Genomic DNA, 18,508 nt, shown 5'->3' with positions numbered 1-18,508 from the left:
ATTTAGACATTAATACACATTATACCTTAAACATGATGCACAATTAAAAAATATATAGCAAAAAATTAGTAAAATTACTATTTCTGTTATCTTACCTTTCAAACCAGAAACCACATAAATGCAACTATGACATCTTGATGGTATACTGTCTTTCTATGTCTCCCTCTCTTCTTTTTTTTAAACTACTGTACATCTTAACATTACAATTTATGTTAAGGCAACTTTCTGAATGTAAAATTCCTAGCAGTATTAACAGCTAAAATATTTTTATAGTTATACTAGCGTTGCTCAAAAACTATTAAGAGAATTAACAAGTGTGAGGAAAAGGCAATGCAATATTTCAGTCAGTGACCTAAATGTAGGCTACTGTAAGAAGGAAAAGGGGGCACAGGGGGGGTGTTGAAGAAAAAAGATGTGCAGTTAAGGAGACCAAACACGAGTCCTGTTCTCTTTTGTTTTTTTTATTTGAGAAGATTTTGATTGAGTGGATGAGGTGGTGCTCTGACGAGCAGCACACATGTCCTAACAGAGCCGACTCTGCAAATTGTAGGAGTGGTACGCTGAAAACAATCAAAACAACACGTGATAGATAAGCTCAGTCAAAAGGTTAACGGTAACTCACAGACAAAACGTCGTGTTTTTAAAAAGTGCATTCACAAACATGACAAATACTCTCAACTCATGATGTCTATTTTCATGTGATACAAAATATGCATACCTGTTTTTAGATTTGTCTGTATTTCTATACATAGATATTTCTTCCAAAGGATATCTTTTTTTTCCCGTTTGTTTTTCTTTTTACAAAGGTTAAAAGCAGGGTTTGTGGTCATAGCAGCTTCGGATATCTCAGCCTCTTCACTGTACCGTTACACATTATCTCCTAGATATCCAAATAAAACTTCACCATTTTTCCTTTGTTGTTCAACAGAAAGGACACATTGTCTTTATTGAAAGAGATATTCATAAGTGAAGCCTGCAGTTTAGAAAAGAAAGGGATCAATAAAATGCTTGGGCCATTAAATATATTTCCGTATACCCGCTTATTTTTTGTCAATATCATAAATACTAAAGACACAGGACGATATTATAAGACAATGCTGGGAGACTAAATGTAAAGATTAAAATAGTTCAAACATTTTTTTTTCATTTTTTTTTTCAAGTTTTCTACTTCAAGAGAAAAAAAGAAATCAGAGCGAGCACAGACACACTATAGTTCAGTCTATCCCCGGCCGTTTTATGTAAGAGCAATCTCACGCCTGTTTTATACTTAGCTGCACGCCGGTTGTCGCTCACCGATAATAGCCGATCTACATGATCACAACGTGTCGCACTGCGACACGTTGTGAGCTTGTAGATCGGCTATTTCCGGTTGCGCGACAGCCGCACGCAACGAAGCGTCAACGGGGCTTTTAAACCGCATTGACCAACAAAAGGCTAACCAGTCTTTTACCTCTGTCCTTCTGTTTCAGTCCATTTCAAATAATGAGGCTCCGTCCATCACAAATGAGACAGGATACTAGTTGTTTTGAAAAGAAATTCATAAAAGCAGTCAAACGTACTGATAGAAACCAATAAGTACCATGCAAATCTTGCAAGACGACGTATTCTCAAACAAGAGACAAAGTATTCTTCGTATGAGCGAAATATCAAGGAGGAGGGAGGGGGGGGGGTAATGGGTTAAAGGCAAAGACCTCTAATCAATACTAAATACTATATTTCCAAAACCAAACAAAAAATATTCATCTGTACATAATATAGTACGTATGAGATCAAACTGGATTAGCAGTTTCTTTTTCTTATCACAAAGACTTTTAGTCTTTGTCAAAGTCTATACCTTCCGCCCATACATGAGTTTTTCTTTTTTTAATTGATCCCGATCTCTTTGTTCTCCTCCATGAATCTGGAGAAGGGGCGGCCGGCGCTAACCTCCAGGCCGGCCTTCTCCAGGCCGGTCATGGGAGGGCTGCCGCCGGTGTGCATGCGGTCCATACCTCCTCCGGGCATGGCTCCCAGCGACGTGATCCCCGGCCCACCCAGGCTGACGGGCAGCTGGGTGATGCCACCGTTCTGGATCACGGAGATCTCGTTGTTCTTCATGGCCAGGCCGTTGGTGATGGCGGCCGCGTACTGGTTCCAGAAGCCCGGGTCGACGTTCATGGCCCGGGCCGCCAGGTCCTTCTGGAACATCTCGCTGAACTTCATGGCGTCCCCGCCCAGCAGAGCCATGGGGTTCTCCACGGAGAGACGGCGACCCCGCCGCGCCGGAGCGTTGTTCCACATGTGCGTGCCCATGTGGACCTACAGAGTGCAGCAAATCAAACAGACAGAATCCTCAGGATAATTTCCCACAATTCTTCATAATTTGTCGAAAACAGCAGATCTACAGTACCAGCTCACAACGTGTCATATTGTGATGCATTGTGTGCTATTTTTGAATATGCGAAGTATAAAATAGGCATTATGTTTTATATTTTTTGTTAATTAATTGTAATTCTTTCAATTGAACTGAATAAAAAATTGATGTTTCCTTTAAAATAGATTCATAATATAGTGCCTTTAGTCAATAATAACAACACATTTTCTTCTGATCTTTCCTTGTACATATAATTTACTCCCGTTAAGGGTATTATTGGTATATTTATATGTTTTCTTTCGGTACAAAACAGCCTACCTTCAGGTTTCCTTTAGTGGTGAAAGCCCTTCCGCAAATGGAACAGCCAAAGGGTTTCTCCCCCGTGTGCGTGCGCTCGTGAATCTGCAGGGCGCTGGCCGAGGAGAAGTTCTTCCCACAGTTGTGGCAGTTGTGTTGCTTGGGCGTGCGGCGTGGAGGCGGGGGAGCCAGCATAGGGGTGATGCTGGCACTCATAGTGGTCTGCGGGGCAGCGGCGGGCACCTGGACGCCTACAGGCAGGTGGTGGTGGTTGTGGTGGTTGTGGTGGTTGTGGTGGTTGTGGTGGTGGTTGTGGTTGTGGTTGTGGTTGTCACTCAGGGACACAGATTTGCCGTGGCCGTTCATTTCCATTTTGATCATGTTCGATGCGGTGCTGGCCAAACTGGGCGTGCTCAGTCCTGGAGGAAAAGAGGTGAGGCGTAGTTCAGTGACAGAGAACGAAGGCGTAATGGACACAGCTTAAATGTGACCACAACGTGACACTTATCTGATTTCAGTCATAAATTAGTTAAATGCTGATTTAGAATTTTGAAATGCTTTCTATAATTCACCTAAAAGTCCAAACTGGAGCTGGCTTGTATGTATAAAAATAATTACACTTAAAGCCATTTATCTTGTGGTCACCCAAAACAAAGTATAAGTTCATAATTGAATAAAAACATTTGATTTGAAATTGTGGGATTTCAAAAGGAGTCAAAAGGCTCGTTGATTTTGCACATACCTCTGTCTCTATTCAGGAAAAGCATGTTGAAGTGGCTCTCCTCCTTGATGAAGTGCCTGCCAGGCTGAGTGGCGGTCAGGTCGAGGGCCCCATTGCCTTCAGATGCAGGAAGTGGGGACGGAGTCTCTGATTTCTCAGACTTCACCGTTGCCAAGCCGGCCACATTGTTCTCCTGTCCTTCCTCTGCTGCCATGCCATTGCCACTGCTGCTGCTGTTGTTGTTGTTGAGGATGAGTGTGGCGGGGGACTTGGACCGGTGGCTCTCGGAGTGGCTGTGCGTGGGGGATAAGTGCTGCAGGGAACCAGAGGACTCGGACAGGGCCGGGCTTCCCAGGCTGTGAACCTCATTGTCTCCCATCAGCGACAGGGAGTCATTGTTAAAGAAGTCGCTCTCCCCTCCGAACCCGCTGCCGTTCTGCATGGGCCTCGGGCCGAACGGACGGGAGATGCCGGCGGCGGAGTCGATCAGCTTCATCTGGTTCTCCAGAGCGGCGATGCTGGAGATCACGGAGGTGGGCGGGGAGCTCCCCGGCGAGTAGGGCTGGAGGGGTTTCGACCGGTCCATCTCGGCCTCCGTCCGGTCGGCCTCGTCCTCCATGGCCTGCTCCATCTCGTCCAGGAAGTCGTCGTCGTAGCTGCTCATGGCGTCCAAGCTCTTCTCGTCGAAGGAGAGGTCCGCGTCGATGTCCTGGAGGCTCTCGGGCAGCGGCGTGTTGGGGATCTGCCCGCCCATGTGCATGCGGATGTGCTGCTGCAGCACCACGGCGTTGGTGAACTTCTTCTGGCAGATGGGGCAGGAGTGCTGGACGCGGAGTGGGGGTTTGGAGCGGTGCACGCCGAAATGCGTCTTCAGGTTCCCCTTGGTGGTAAACGCTCGTCCACATATCTTGCATTTGAAGGGCCTCTCGCCAGTATGGATTCGGTAGTGCATCTTCAGCGCACTCTGGCAGCTCAGGACACGGTGGCAGATGACACACTGGTTGGGGTCCGTCATCTTCTTGTCAATGTTCTCCACCAGCTGCTGCAGCTTTGACGTCTCTGAAGTTTGCATAGAGTCGAGGAGACCTCCGAAGGGGAACTTGGCCTTGAACTGATCCGACAGCATGGGCAGGATGGAGTGGGAGGTGGCACTACTGGGGGCAGTGATGGGCTCTGTGGCCTGGCTGCTGCTCGTTGACATGGTGGAGGTGACAGTGGTGGAGAGGACCTGGACTTGGGTTACTGTGGTGGAGGTGGTGGTGGAGGTGTTCTCCCCTGGCCTTGTGGAGCAGTTCGGGGGCAGATGGATGCCCTCGAGCTTCAGAAGCGGCGGAGCATCACTTCCTAGGTTTAGTATCGGGGAGGGGGACATGGTGGTCCTAGCAGAGTCACTGAGGATGTTCGGGGACAGAGTTCCGCACTCGCTTGAGGGCGGGGACGGCCTCTGAGGGGATTGGTTGAGTGGGGTGGGGCACGGGGAGTCCCCGAAACCTCCCATCATGCTCGGCAGAGTGGGAAGGAGCTGCAGCCCCATGGAGGTGGGCACGGTAGGGAGGACAGGTTTGCTATCGAGCCACGTGGTCACAGGCTTCTCTGGGGGAAAGGTCATGCCATATGGGATGCCGGAGCTGGTGGGCACATTATCCAGATACTCCGGCACCGGGTAGGGGTTCATCTGAATATGTGGGTATTTCTCTTTGTGCCTCTGGAAGTGGACCTTCAGGTTGCCCTTGGTGGAGAAACGGTTGCCACATATGTTGCACTTGAAGGGCCTCTCCCCAGTGTGGGAGCGTAGGTGGATCTGTAGGGCGCTGTCGCTGCCAAACACCTTGGCACAGAAGCGACACTTATGCTTGAAGAAGGGGTCCTCGGAGCTGGGCTTGGTATCAAACACAGACACGTTCGGCGGCTTCCCTTTGCGGTGCCTCATCAGCGCCGCCAGGGGGTCGAGTGCGTTGGCCGTGGCTGCGATGCTGGCCAGCGGGTTGGGGAAGATGACGCTGCTAGAGGAGCTGTGAGGTATCAGTGGTAGACTGGAGGCGGAGCTCAGGAGGCTGCTGTGGCTTAGTGACGGAGGTGTGGTGGAGTTCCTGGGAAGGGCCGAGCCGCTGCTGAATCCACCGCCTCCCCCTGTTATGCTGCAGGTACTGCTGCTGTTGTTGCTGCCGTTGTTTCCGGCCGAGGACGTGCAGGGCGGCAGCAGAGACGACAGGCCGCTGCCGCCGTGTGGGGGGAAGGCGGAACTAGCTGAGGTTGTGTTGGGCATTGAGGAGCTGGGGGGCTGACTGCTGCTTTGTGGCGTGTGGGAGAGAGGCCTGTCTATTGCTGAGGTCAGAGGTGAGTGGCCTTGACCGTTGAGTGTGGCCGGCAACCTAATGGGCAGCTGATGGACAGGGGGAGCGATGAAGTTGTGTAGCTGATGAAGCTGGCCGGGTACCGGGGGCCCACAGGAGGAGGCGTTCCCCTGGGAGCCAGTGGCGGGGCCGTGGTGGGCGTGGTGGTTGAGAGCAGGCTGCGAGGCGGGCTGCCTGTTCATCAGGGCCACTTGACTGCGGATCTGTTCGATCAATTGCAGCTGGTGTATCTGCTGCTGCTGGAGGGCCATGAGCTGGTCCAGGATCATGGGAATGGCCATGGTCGAGACCCCGCTGCCCGCCGCGGCGGCCGCGGCCGCCCTCACGCTCTGGGAGAACTGGGCCACCGCCACGCGAGTGCCGTGGAGCGTCTCCAGGGTGACGTTGGTGCTTGGCATGGTGTAGCTCGCGACAGAGGAGGGGGCAGGGTCGCTGAGCTGAGGTAGGGAGGGGTCCAGCTCGGGGGAAGCCACATCCCTCTCCTCCTGGTCCGGGGCCTTTTCAGGAGACAACTCCAGCTCCATCGGCTCATCGTCCTTCTCCAGGGCTCCGACCCCCTCCAGGGTGGTCATCATCTCCGGGACCTCATCCCCTACGCCGGCAGGGCTGTGGCTGCCCTCTCCGGGGTCCTCGCTGTCCGCCTGGTCACTGGGGCAACTGGGTACAGGGGAGGGCTCCGTGGGGTACTCCTGGGAGGGGTCGGGCGTGCCTTCGTTCTCATTCACTATAAGCACCAGTGGGTTTTTGGTGCAGCTCTTTAAATGTTCACAGAAGTCTGACCACTTGAAGAATTCAGCACAACACTTCTCACACACGTGGGTCTCCTCACTGCCGCTGCGGCTCTCATTCCCACTGTCGGCGTCATCCACCACCACATCACCGCGGGCTGAGGAGGAATGGAAGGAGTGGAAGAGGACAGTGAGAGACAGAGTCATGAAGAGAGGGAATGGGGAGATTAATGAATAAATAATCAATAGAGAATCCACACATATTTTGCAGAATAGTACTGCAAAGACTTAGACCTCGGTTTTTCCCCCCTCTCTTTTAACATAAGCAAAATCAATATACTTTTTTTTCTTTTTTACTCTGAACAAATTGCCCTAGTTCACCAATTCTCAAGACCCAGTTTTGCGCATTCTCACCCTCTCCATAGAGCTAGCTAATAATTTTCTTTGTGCAATCCATCAAATTATGAGGGCCTATCAATTGTGGATACTGCCGCTTAATGAAATTCCATAGAAGCTATTGATTTCCAATATTTCATACAATTCACAGCTGCCTCATCTGTTGGGTACAAATCAGGTCTTTGATGGCCCCATTAGGATTCTCCTCTGCTATCAAGCCCAGTCATTTCCACCTGAATTTCAAATGCCAAAGCCTCTGCATTTAGCATTGCTAAAGTGATACCTTAGCCCTCGATCTAAACAAGGGAATAAAAACTGTTTCCCTTCCAACCAGGTTCTCCATGAAATTGTTGAAATACTCCATTGCAAAAAAACTAAAGAAAAAAACAACAACATTGTCATTACAATTGTAGTACTGTTATACATTTCCTACAGAATGCAGCAAGAATTCCATCACGTATGCATGTATTTGTGTAACCAAAATATCCAGAATGTAATTGATATTTGAAATAAAATAAAACAAAATCTAATGACAAAACCGTAACTTCCCTATTCTGGGCATGTCATAATAGACCAACATTCTGCAAAAATAGTCAATAATCTACAAGGTCCAATCCCTTTAGGTCAGCTATTTATGCTATTTGATATACAACAAATTATTAAGGAAATACTCTGTCTGTCTGTCTGTCTGTCTGTCTGTCTTGCTTCCTTCCCCTTTTTTCTCTACCTCTCGTGCCCCCCCCCCCCTCCACCCCCCATCTCTCTCTGGTGCTCTCTGAAATAAGACTCAACAAATTACATGCTAGTGCCATGGCAGCAATGTCCCTGATTAGTTACACATGTTTAATCACAGTCGTAGGAAGCCACTTCCTCTTCCGCATGTTGCCATCAAGTGCCAACGACGCCGGCATGTTCCCCGAAACATGGAGCTAATTCACACCTGATCAAAACCATGAAAACACAGCCTCCCTCCTTGTATGTTTATTTTATTTTGTGTTCAACCGTCTACATTAGTGTGTGTGTGTGTGTGTGTGTGTGTGTGTGTGTGTGTGTGTGTGTGTGTGTGTGTGTGTGTGTGTGTGTGTGTGTGTGTGTGTGTGTGTGTGTGTGTGTGTGTGTGTGTGTGTGTGTGTGTGTGTGGCCACATATACATGTGAGCCTCTCAGTAGATGTAGGAAGTGTGTTCAATCAGCTCCACAGCAGTGGGAGTCGGCTGGGTTCTTACAACAAACAAATGCTTTACTTCAGATGCTGCCTCCTGTTGAACTAACGTTCATAGGCTAGTAATTTGAGGAGAAAAAAATGTAACACAACCACGCTCATTTCTTCTCTTCTTTTTTTCACGCCGTGCACTTGCTTTCAAGTGTTTGCCTTAGATGTTTAAAAAAAGAGCAGAAACATCACCAGAAAATAAAAAAAGTACGCCATACGAACGTGTGAAATATCCTTTGAAATGTGTATGTCAGTAATTATAGGGTATTAAGACATGAAGCACTCTTTCCTGGTGAATTAATGGGTTAATTTAAAGAATTTATTAGATTTCCACCCACAGCTAAATTTAAATTTATATTTTCCTTGTCTTTTATTTAAACACTAATCATATAATCATAGAGTACATTAACCTCTACTACGTGTTTAATTTCAGTCACAGATATGCTGTAGGTGTGATTCACCAAATACAAAATATAATTATTAGATAATTAACACACACCAAAACTGCTGAATGCAGTATAGTAGAATACACCTCAACAAGGTGAAACTTGTTAACAAATGAGCTGACCTCATCCTTATTTTCAAATAAGAAACATTCTCTACTCAAGCCTACAAATCTGCGTAAAAGACACATTCTGCTGACTGACAAGTAAACGGACCTGCCGTTCAGTGCCCATTAATCATTTTGTCCTCATGTGGCTTAAATTGTCTTGGTATAATCACCTAAGCACTGACTTCACAAATTATAAGACAGTGCAAATATTCTAATAATTGTGACAGGTCTGAAGTACAATAAAAATTCAAAATAATGTTCAAATACAGAGATAAGAGATACCCATATCAATGTTTTTAAAATGTGTAGCATTTACACCAATTGTTCACTCAACATGAAACATATTACAATACCAGAAAGTGAGCTCCCTGCAATGCAGGACAGAGTGAGATCAAGTCAATATATGGTGGGAGTTTTTAGGGCTGAAATGTATCACTCCTGTAGTTTTTGGGCAACGGTGGGATAACCGTAATGACTAATCCACACTGCAAGGCTTCTGAAAGGTCTTATTATCATCCCAGTGTCGCCGCAGGGAACTGGTTGATAAGATAAGATACCTGGATGGAATTATTAAAAGTGTCTCTTCACGGAGTCAACCAAATTGACTTAAAATATAAAAATGCAACACTAATAACAACAAATAAAAATATGACTCAACTGAGCTCATGACTTATATTGCATACCTCCCTTCTACTCTCCTGCCAGTATACTCACTCTATATGAATTGCAATCTAATAAAGAAGAGATATCATAAGAAAATACCTGGCATGTTTCTTTTTGAGCTCACACCAAAGCCACATCTCCGAAAAACGCAGATCAAGTCCAGACCAAAACAAACACATGGAAAGGAGCAAGTGATTGGGAAAGGCAGTGACACGTGACAGCAGGCTAAAAATCTCCTTAGCCAAGCAGCGGACAGAAGGACTCATTTCCATAATTGGGGGTTGAAAGGTCAACACAAATGACTAGGCACTGCGTTGAGCTGATTACTTATTAGAATGGTATTACTGTCAATCTCTTTTTATTCATTCATACAATTAGCTTTACAAGTGGGAGCCGTTGCATGCCTATGACCCCTTTCTCTCTCATGCGCACGCACACGCCCGCCCACACACACACACACGCAAGCACACACACGCATGCTTACATGCACGTATCCCACACACACACACACACACACACACACACACACACACACACACACACACACACACACACACACACACACACACACACACACACACACACACACACACACACACACACACACACACACACACACACACACCAATATATGGAGGCTTTTAAACACAATTGTGCCCACAGGCACAAGCACGCACACAATCACAAATAAAAAAATGCCCACGTACGCAAACACAGATATTTGCAAATACCCAATGTCCTTTTACACAATATTATAATTTCCTAAATCTTATCAAAGGGCAGATGTATTATGTATGTTGGAATAATTTTGTTTTGTTTTGTCTGAAATACATTTATAAACGGCAATTATCAATATGAAATATTATCTTAAATTATAAGAATATTCAAGGGATTGCAGAGATTTCTTTCCTGCATTTATTTAATTGATGAATAAGACAAATTGTTATATCATTTTATTAATTCAATACAGAGATTAATTTAATTCCACAATGGTTAAAAACAACTATATCAAAAATGTATTTAAAAAAAATCTATATTAAAAGGAATTTGCATTTAAAAATATTATGTTAAAGAAAGCAAGTTTGGTTGCATCACAAGAATCACTTTACCAGACATTAGGAATCTATAAGCCAGGCTACTGCAGTGATTTGATTCTTTGGACTATGTGCACTGAATAAATCAGAGATTGAATTTCAACATTGTCTTCTAGCAAGAGTTTGCACATCACAAAATTGTATCAGGTTTTACGTCAAACGACCACAAATGCTTGCGACATCACAATTTCAAATAATGAAGTTACCATTTTCATTCATAGATAAAACATAGTGACATACTTGACTGCTTAAGATCTATCTGAAGGCAACATTGTGTTTGCTGAGAGTGTGTGCGTGTGTGTGTGTGTGTGTGTGTGTGTGTGTGTGTGTGTGTGTGTGTGTGTGTGTGTGTGTGTGTGTGTGTGTGTGTGTGTACAGTACGTGCCCATATATGTGTGTGTGTGTGTGTGTGTGTGTGTGTGTGTGTGTGTGTGTGTGTGTGTGTGTGTGTGAGAGTGTGAGTGTGAGTGTGAGTGTGAGTGTGAGTGTGAGTGTGAGTGTGAGTGTGAGTGTGAGTGTGAGTGTGTGTGTGTGTGTGTGTGTGTGTGTGTGTGTGTGTGTGTGTGTGTGTGTGTGTGTGTGGGGAGGGAGGACATAGGAGAGAGTGTGTGGAGGTGGTATTGATTCTGCCACAGCATGAGAAACAAAGGCATAAAAAAATCCAATCCGTTTTTCATTCCTTTAAGAGTCTTCCTTTACTCAGATGCAAATATGACGCTCAACACAATCAATAGGGGGATTGTGGACTTTTGAATCCATGTATCCGCTATCTTGCTCAGCAATCTTTGGCATGCTAACTGAAACCGCTAATCTGACATATTATATCAGATGAGGTATTCATGCCTTCCACTGATTCTGTGAAAGCCACAGAGCCGTGCATTGAGCGAAGCACTGAGCAATTACAAATTCTCCATTCTTAACAATTTCCAGATTCACTTACAGGACACACGTACACACGTACACACGTACACACACACACACACACACACACACACACACACACACACACACACACACACACACACACACACACACACACACACACACACACACACACACACACACACACACACACACATTGATGACAGTAACAAAACATTTACATGCAAACAGAAAACAAGCAAAAGGTGAGGCCGGTATTTATCTCACTAAATAAAAGACATGCCAGTCATTTGTAGGAAATGTGTATCTGTTGTAGTTTCAAACCAGGTTTGGATGATGAAATATCAGGATATTGTTGTTATAATGTATGTTGATTTATGTACAGTACACTTAGGTAGTAGGAACAACAACATTCTTCATCCATCCAAAACCTTCCTCTGCCTATTAAAACAAATTATTTTCGAGCATTTAAAGATAGCTTCGAACAATTCAAAAAACAGATGAATCATTATAGGTTAAGGAGTAGGGCAAATAAGGAGACCAGCTGGATTCAACAATGCTGGAATTCCTGTACCAATTACTGTTTTCCATTGCATAATTTTTTTCCCCCATAGCTATCTTATCCCTCCCAAGTTGTTATCTGCATAAAGCCTACCTATATATGCTTTCTTTTGCAATGTATTTTTCTAAATAACAGATTCCTTCCTTGGTGACAAGCGACTAAACCACAGTGACACAGTTTAATTGTACAATAGACAGACTTTCTGATAAGTCAGTGTGGTATGCCAGCCTTCTATCACCACACAGTAACGTATCTTCACACCTGCAGAGGAGGAGTGACCCTCCCCCCTCGGCACGGTTGTTGTCTGTCTCCAAAGCCCGGGGCTGGTCAGTCCCCCGATGCAGAGAGTGGTACAGTAATATCTGCACTGACAGAGAGGCCTTTGTCGCCGCGTGCAGATGTGCAGCAGCCAAAACATTAACGATTTGTTTGTGTAAGCGTTCGCAATACAGTATTCAATGACGGCGCTCTGTCCAGATGACTGTGTCACACATCAACATGGCAAAGTCTTCTCCTCCGTGTCACTCTCTCTCTCTCTCTCTCTCTCTCTCTCTCTCTCTCTCTCTCTCTCTCTCTCTCTCTCAAAGTGGGATGCTGTAACTGAGCAAGTTGTTTCTGTTTTGGCTGTGTCTGCCTTTAACCATCTAAAAAGACAGATTCTGCCTATTTACATTGCAAAACATATATTTTCCATACATCACAAACACAAACACTAGATGTATAACATTTGGCTAGCAAAGTATGGGTGTGAAACCCTTCTATACAATTGTACACATTTTGAAAAGTATATTTGCACCCCCCGTCTCTATGTCTCTCTCTCTCTCTCTCTCTCTCTCTCTCTCTCTCTCTCTCTGTCTCTCTCTCTCTCTCTCTCTCTGTCTCGTTCTCTTCTCTCAATCAGAGACATCATCTTGTTCGTGGTGTGTTTTGAGTGCAGAGCAGTAATTAAGAGACAGCCATATTTGAGTGCCTTCTTGAAGACATCTTTGGCATAGCTACGTGGGTGGTCCCGGGGCCTCCACCAAATGGTGAGAGAGGATTAAAACAAAAGCCAAACAAAGGCCCACTGGAGGGGAAGTGGGGAACAGCCACACTGTCACTGCTAGTTAGGACATTCTCACTATAGTATATCTCTGTTTTGTTCCTTGTGAGCCCATCCATTCCTGCCACAAAACCCTGACACGTTCTCGCAAACATTTCAAGAACACATGTCAGCAGACGAAACAGTTTCACTTAAGTCGTTTAGCTGCGGTACATTGTGTAAGAAAGATCTTTCGCTTTCAAAATTCTTCAGATGCCCTCTCTACCATTTCTAAAAAAGTAGAAGCGGCGATCGCATCATCTGCCTCCTGTGCACATGCGCGCCGTGGCAATTTAAGTGAGAACACGTAAGGCCTATGCATGGGGTGTCCCCCCCTTCCCCCATCACACCCCCCCCCCCCCTCCACCCCTGGGGTCGGGGGCTCAAAGAGACCAGACACAGAGGAAGCGGGCGGCGAGATGAAAGCTTCATCGCTGTTAACACTTTCTAGGACACGGCTAAGCTGCGCTGCCAAGGTCAATGGCACAGATGTTCTAATTGTACTATGAGCTTGACATGTACAGGCGGGACCTGGCAGACCGGACTAGGCAGAGGTTAAGTCAGCGAGCTCTATCAAAGCACTCCTAACCAGCCACCCTCAGGGCAAGTGGCAGGGAGGCCTGGGGGGGGGGGGGGAGGACACACACAGGATGGTGGTGGGGGGCTGGGTGGAGGGGGCGTGCCGGACGCAGGCTTGTTGGCACTTCACGCCATTTCATCTTTTCAGGGACACACGGCACAAAAGAGTCCTAATTTGCCGCACTGGACTGACAATGTGGCCTGTTCACAAAGGGTCCACGTACGAAGAAAGAGAAAAGGTCAAATCAGATTTCCAAATAACTATATCAATCCTGAATGAACACAGGAAGCGTGGTGAAGCTGACGCTGTCGCTCTTAGCGACAACATTGTACCTGCAGCCTCAGATTTAAAAATGTGCATACAAGTGAGTGGTACAGAACGCAGCTCAAACAATGCGAGTATATCCAGATACGCAGAAAAACCCTCAGTGCTCATTTAACACTGAAAGTGTACACATGTAAACAAATGGACCCATAAGGGCCCATTTGGTTAAATGCGTACACTCTCAGAGTTACACATGGATAAATTAACACTGAGGTATCCAGATACTTTGCATTGTCTCCTCTCTGATTCACAATGGTGTGGTTTACGCCGTCCGGCATATTAGATACCAGGCCCATGGCCTGAAAGACAACTAGATCTTTTGAATTCCTTCGACATAATAACGCAGCGGTTTGTCAAGGAAGGTAATCAATAGTGTTGACACGAGCTGGAAAACATCAACGGGCAGCGAGAGGATGTGATCATATTGAAACGATGTGCTTGGACTGACATCTCTATAGCACATCGGTAAGGTAGCTTTTTTGGATGAAAGATTGTATTTGTTTATGTGGCCTGTATGGGCTTACTGTCCTCTGTGGAAGGCTTGGGATTGTTTCACTCCAGCGTCTGTCCAGAAAACAAGCGAGCCAGTCTCCTCCTCAAACAAGGATAGGCAAGCACTATCCTTAACGCTCCACATCAACTCAGAATGCTGAACCGAATGACATAGGCAGTTCTCACACCACAGTCATCTGTGGTACGCGTGTGTGAGTGTGCTTTTGCATGCATGCATGCATGCATGTGCGTGTGTGTGTGTGTGTGTGTGTGTGTGTGTGTGTGTGTGTGTGTGTGTGTGTGTGTGTGTGTGTGTGTGTGTGTGTGTGTGTGTGTGTGTGTGTGTGTGTGTGCGCGCAAATACGTTTGCATGTGTGTTCATTACAAATGGATGTGTAGCTGCATGCACTTTTAATGAGCAAAATATATATATGTGAATGATGCAGATGCGCTCAGTGGAAGATCAATGAATGACCAAGAAAAGCAGCTGATTCCTCATGAATACAATGACAAAAACGTGTATGTGTAAAAAAACGTGTCAATTGTTTCAATATGAAATATCAAAACAAATATGGAAGGCCAAAAACAGAACCCTGAAATAAATATCAGAATATCACAGGAAAATGACCCGAGGCACTGCTCCTTCGATGAACACGAAATGAGAAGTTTGAAATGCATGCGTGCACACGGGCGTGCATGCGTGTGTGGCTGTGTATTATTCGTGCACACGCATGTGTGTGTGTGTGTGTGCCTCAGCATTCAAACAGAGAACACATGTACAGTACGTACAGTGTACACTGGACATGTACTCTGCTTCACTACAATGTAGTCTGCTTCACTACAATAGTTCCAATAACGTAAAAAAATTACTGCATAGGAGGAAGGCAAATATCATCAATCTGATTCGTCCTCACACACCAACATTTCCTCATGCAAAGAAGAACGACTCCCTGGAGATTACATCATGCGTTTCTAAAGAATCCTCCACAAAGAGGTTGTGTGCACTGGCCAGAGTTGGACCACCACTGCAAAAATATCATGACAGTGATTTGTTGGAGAGACCACGTAAGCTTTACGGCTACTCAATAAGGGATGCTGACAAACACTATGCACTGTACAGGACTTCTCAATTTAGCAAAGAGAGAAAGGGAGAAAAGGATGCTTGCTTTTTTCAGAACACTATTCTTGACATGTTTTGTTTGTCATATAACGTTTTAACTAAAATTACAAAACACAATAAGGGACATACAGAAAATGTAATTGAACAAAATCAGGAAGAAAATTATTTCAAAAATGTAGTATTGTTTGTGTTTTTAAGAGTTACAAAAAGGACAAAATATTTAGGAAATTACGATTAGAAAATATTTATATATATCAAATCAAATTTCTCCATTCATTATAATAGGCCTACTTGTTATAAATATCTTGAAAACCAAGGGTTCTGCAATTTTTCTTCCACACATCAAGAAGGATGAAGATGGGTTGCTATAGCCTGTATACCTCTAAAGGTTTTACCTTGGAAAAAAACTAATAGCTTTAGTAATAATTAACATTTTATAAGCAAAAAGGCTCAGCAGCGAATTAAAAAGGATCAGCTCTATACACGTTGCTGGGACAAAACCCTGTCAACTGATCTTGTAGATGTTGAGGGTAAAACAGAACAAACCAAGTGTGACAAATGTATGTGCGGGAATAAACAAAAAAGATTTCCATAACAAAACATGGTTGGACCTGAAGGAGAATACCCCCAAAGACAGCAAAACAAGCAAAGTTGGACAAAACCAAAACATAAATAGATTAAATGTCCTTCACCTACAATTTATGTAAATAAATCCAACTTGATAAATTGATTCACAGCTGATGAATAAGAATGTTGATTCTTTTCGTTTGAAATAATATCAAATATTGTTTCCAAGTTTTCAAATAGTGTGTGTGCGTGTGTGTGTGTGTGTGTGTGTGTGTGTGTGTGTGTGTGTGTGTGTGTGTGTGTGTGTGTGCGCGCGCGCGCGCGTGCGTGCACACGGGCGTGCATGCGTGTGTGGCTGTGTATTATTCGTGCACACGCATGTGTGTGTGTGTGTGTGTGTGTGTGTGTGTGTGTGTGTGTGTGTGTGTGTGTGTGTGTGTGTGTGTGTGTGTGTGTGTGTGTGTGTGTGTGTGTGTGCGTGCGCGCGCGCGTGCGTGTAGTAGACTGTGTGTGGTTTTGTAAAAGTCACAAGAGAAGACTGCACAGCCATACTAAGAAAATACATTTGAAAAAGAATGCCGATGTAGCCTATATGAAATGACATCCCGGCTGAACCATGATGCCGAAATAAATAAATAGGCCCTCAATGCTTTGACTGAAATGTCGGTATAGTGGCAATTAAAGTTATATAGACTACCAGTAGGCTGCTGTAGGTATATATAGATACTTTTATCATTATAATATGCAGCCTATATAGTGCAAATAGAGAAAAGGTGCAGACGAGTTGCCACTGCCAGTTAAATTAATTATTGAATTCATTTTAAACTTTCGGTGTTTAGAGTAACCTTATAGAAAATAGGCTACTAAAAATATCTGGCAATTAGACCAGGCCAATCCGCTGACAGGAAAGTCCGAGTGACAGTTTTAGTGCCTCGTGGAATCATGCTGAATTCTAGGCAACAATAATAATAATAAAAACAAAAACTGTTCAAAATGTCTCAAAAGAACACCCTGCCATTGCGCCTATAAGTAGGCTAAATGCTAGGCCCTCGCAGAGAGAGAAGAATGTGTCTAATTGGCAACTCGCTTCGTATAAAAGAAAGTGTGAGTTTGGCCCGGACCATGGCTTGGCGGTCCCGGGCACCTATAGGCTCTAAAGTAGCCTGACAGTGCACCGCGGGTTCGAGTCCGGATCCCGACTATCCATGTCTCTGCCTATATCTCTCTGTGTCCTGTCCATCTCCACTATACACTATAAATAAAGGCAGGAAAGCCCCCCCAAAAAATATCTTTAAAAAAAAAGAAGAAAAACAACAAAAAAAATAAAGTATGAGTTTGTGGAAAACACTCACCGTTTTCAGAGATCACCCCCCCGGCTAGTGGCGCGGGATCCTCGTCCGACTTGAGATGTTGCGGCTTGGCCTGCTTGCGTCGGGACATGATGCTGCTGCTGCTGCGCTGCGAGACGCTGCGTTTTGCACATACATCAGCGGCCAGCGAATGAAAAAAAATACAATGTTCGCAAATAGTCTGGTAGCAGAAAAAAAAAAAAAAAAAAAGGACAGGAGGGGGAGAAAAAAAAAGGGAAAAAATTACGGAGATTAGCTGGTGTTGCTGTTGTGTGGATTGCGCATGTCGGTATATAATTATGATAGTGAATAATGCATCGCGATTAATAGGAGGACCATGATGTGAGAGAGAGGGGGGGATTGGCTGGGGTCCAGAGGATATGGTAATGAGGGACGGACTGAGCAATTAGCTGCTTCACTCTCAGACTGTCTGTCTCTTTTCTCTCACCATCCACCTCCTCCTCCTCCTCCGACCCGACGCACCAAAGCAGCGCACGTTACGCCCAGCACTCAGGGGGGTCTTCAGCCAAAGGAAGGTCAGCTTTTTTCTCCCCCCTTTGCTTTTTACGAGGAGCTCTGGTTCTTCACAAGTGCTGAGGAGTCATCGTTGCGTTGCTTTATTAGGCTATAGTAGCCCTTCCATCGTTATTCAGATCGTTTTGTTGTTTTTACACCATAACTTGTTGTGTGGCAGCATGCAGGCTGGAGGAGTTCTTCATAGAATGAGATCCTCTCTCTCTCTCTCTCTTTTGGCTCAGTTTGTCCTGTTTTCTCTCTGTCTTGATGATTTAGGTAACTTTTTTTGTCCCAAAAGCCGCAGCAACAGCAGCACCTCCTCTCCTCCTGAATGTGGTTGAGGTGATAATAACAATGTCCCTGAGAGAGAAAATGTCACAGCTTTAAAAGTTCTCTTTTTACGGACATCTCTTGTGAATAAACCAGCCAGCCACCGTTTTGGACCCGATGAGCGTGTGATGGACGCGGCGGACGCATAAAGTTTCTCAGGATAGTAAATAAATTGTTTTCCCAGTGAGTGTTTAAAGAGTTCCGCTCTTCTCTTCTTCAACTTTTTGTTGCGCGTCCCTTTCGGAGAAAAAGTCGGTGCCCGGTAACCGGTTTATTATAGTCCTTTTTTGTCAACAAGAACGCGTGTTAACGTGACAGTAAGATCCAAAGTAGA

The 18,508-nt window shown here is 45.1% G+C and overlaps 1 protein-coding gene across 1 annotated transcript; it reads right to left on the bottom strand.

Annotated features, from left to right (window-relative positions):
* Window positions 1-542: 542 nt before the first annotated feature.
* On the bottom strand, window positions 543-17,534 carry sall3a (spalt-like transcription factor 3a). The gene is made up of 4 exons (XM_080425338.1): window positions 17,332-17,534; window positions 3,393-6,611; window positions 2,672-3,069; window positions 543-2,298 (listed from the first exon to the last, which is right to left on the bottom strand). The coding sequence occupies exons 1-4, from the start codon at window positions 17,417-17,419 to the stop codon at window positions 1,864-1,866; spliced, it is 4,140 nt and encodes a 1,379-aa protein (XP_080281464.1). The 5' UTR covers window positions 17,420-17,534; the 3' UTR covers window positions 543-1,863.
* Window positions 17,535-18,508: the final 974 nt, after the last annotated feature.

This window comes from Gymnoscopelus braueri (genome assembly GCF_963280865.1).
Source record: "Gymnoscopelus braueri genome assembly, chromosome: 4".
NCBI lineage: Eukaryota > Metazoa > Chordata > Actinopteri > Myctophiformes > Myctophidae > Gymnoscopelus > Gymnoscopelus braueri.
The sequence above is the reverse complement of the archived record's forward strand: the minus strand, read 5'-3'. Positions and strand labels throughout refer to the sequence as shown.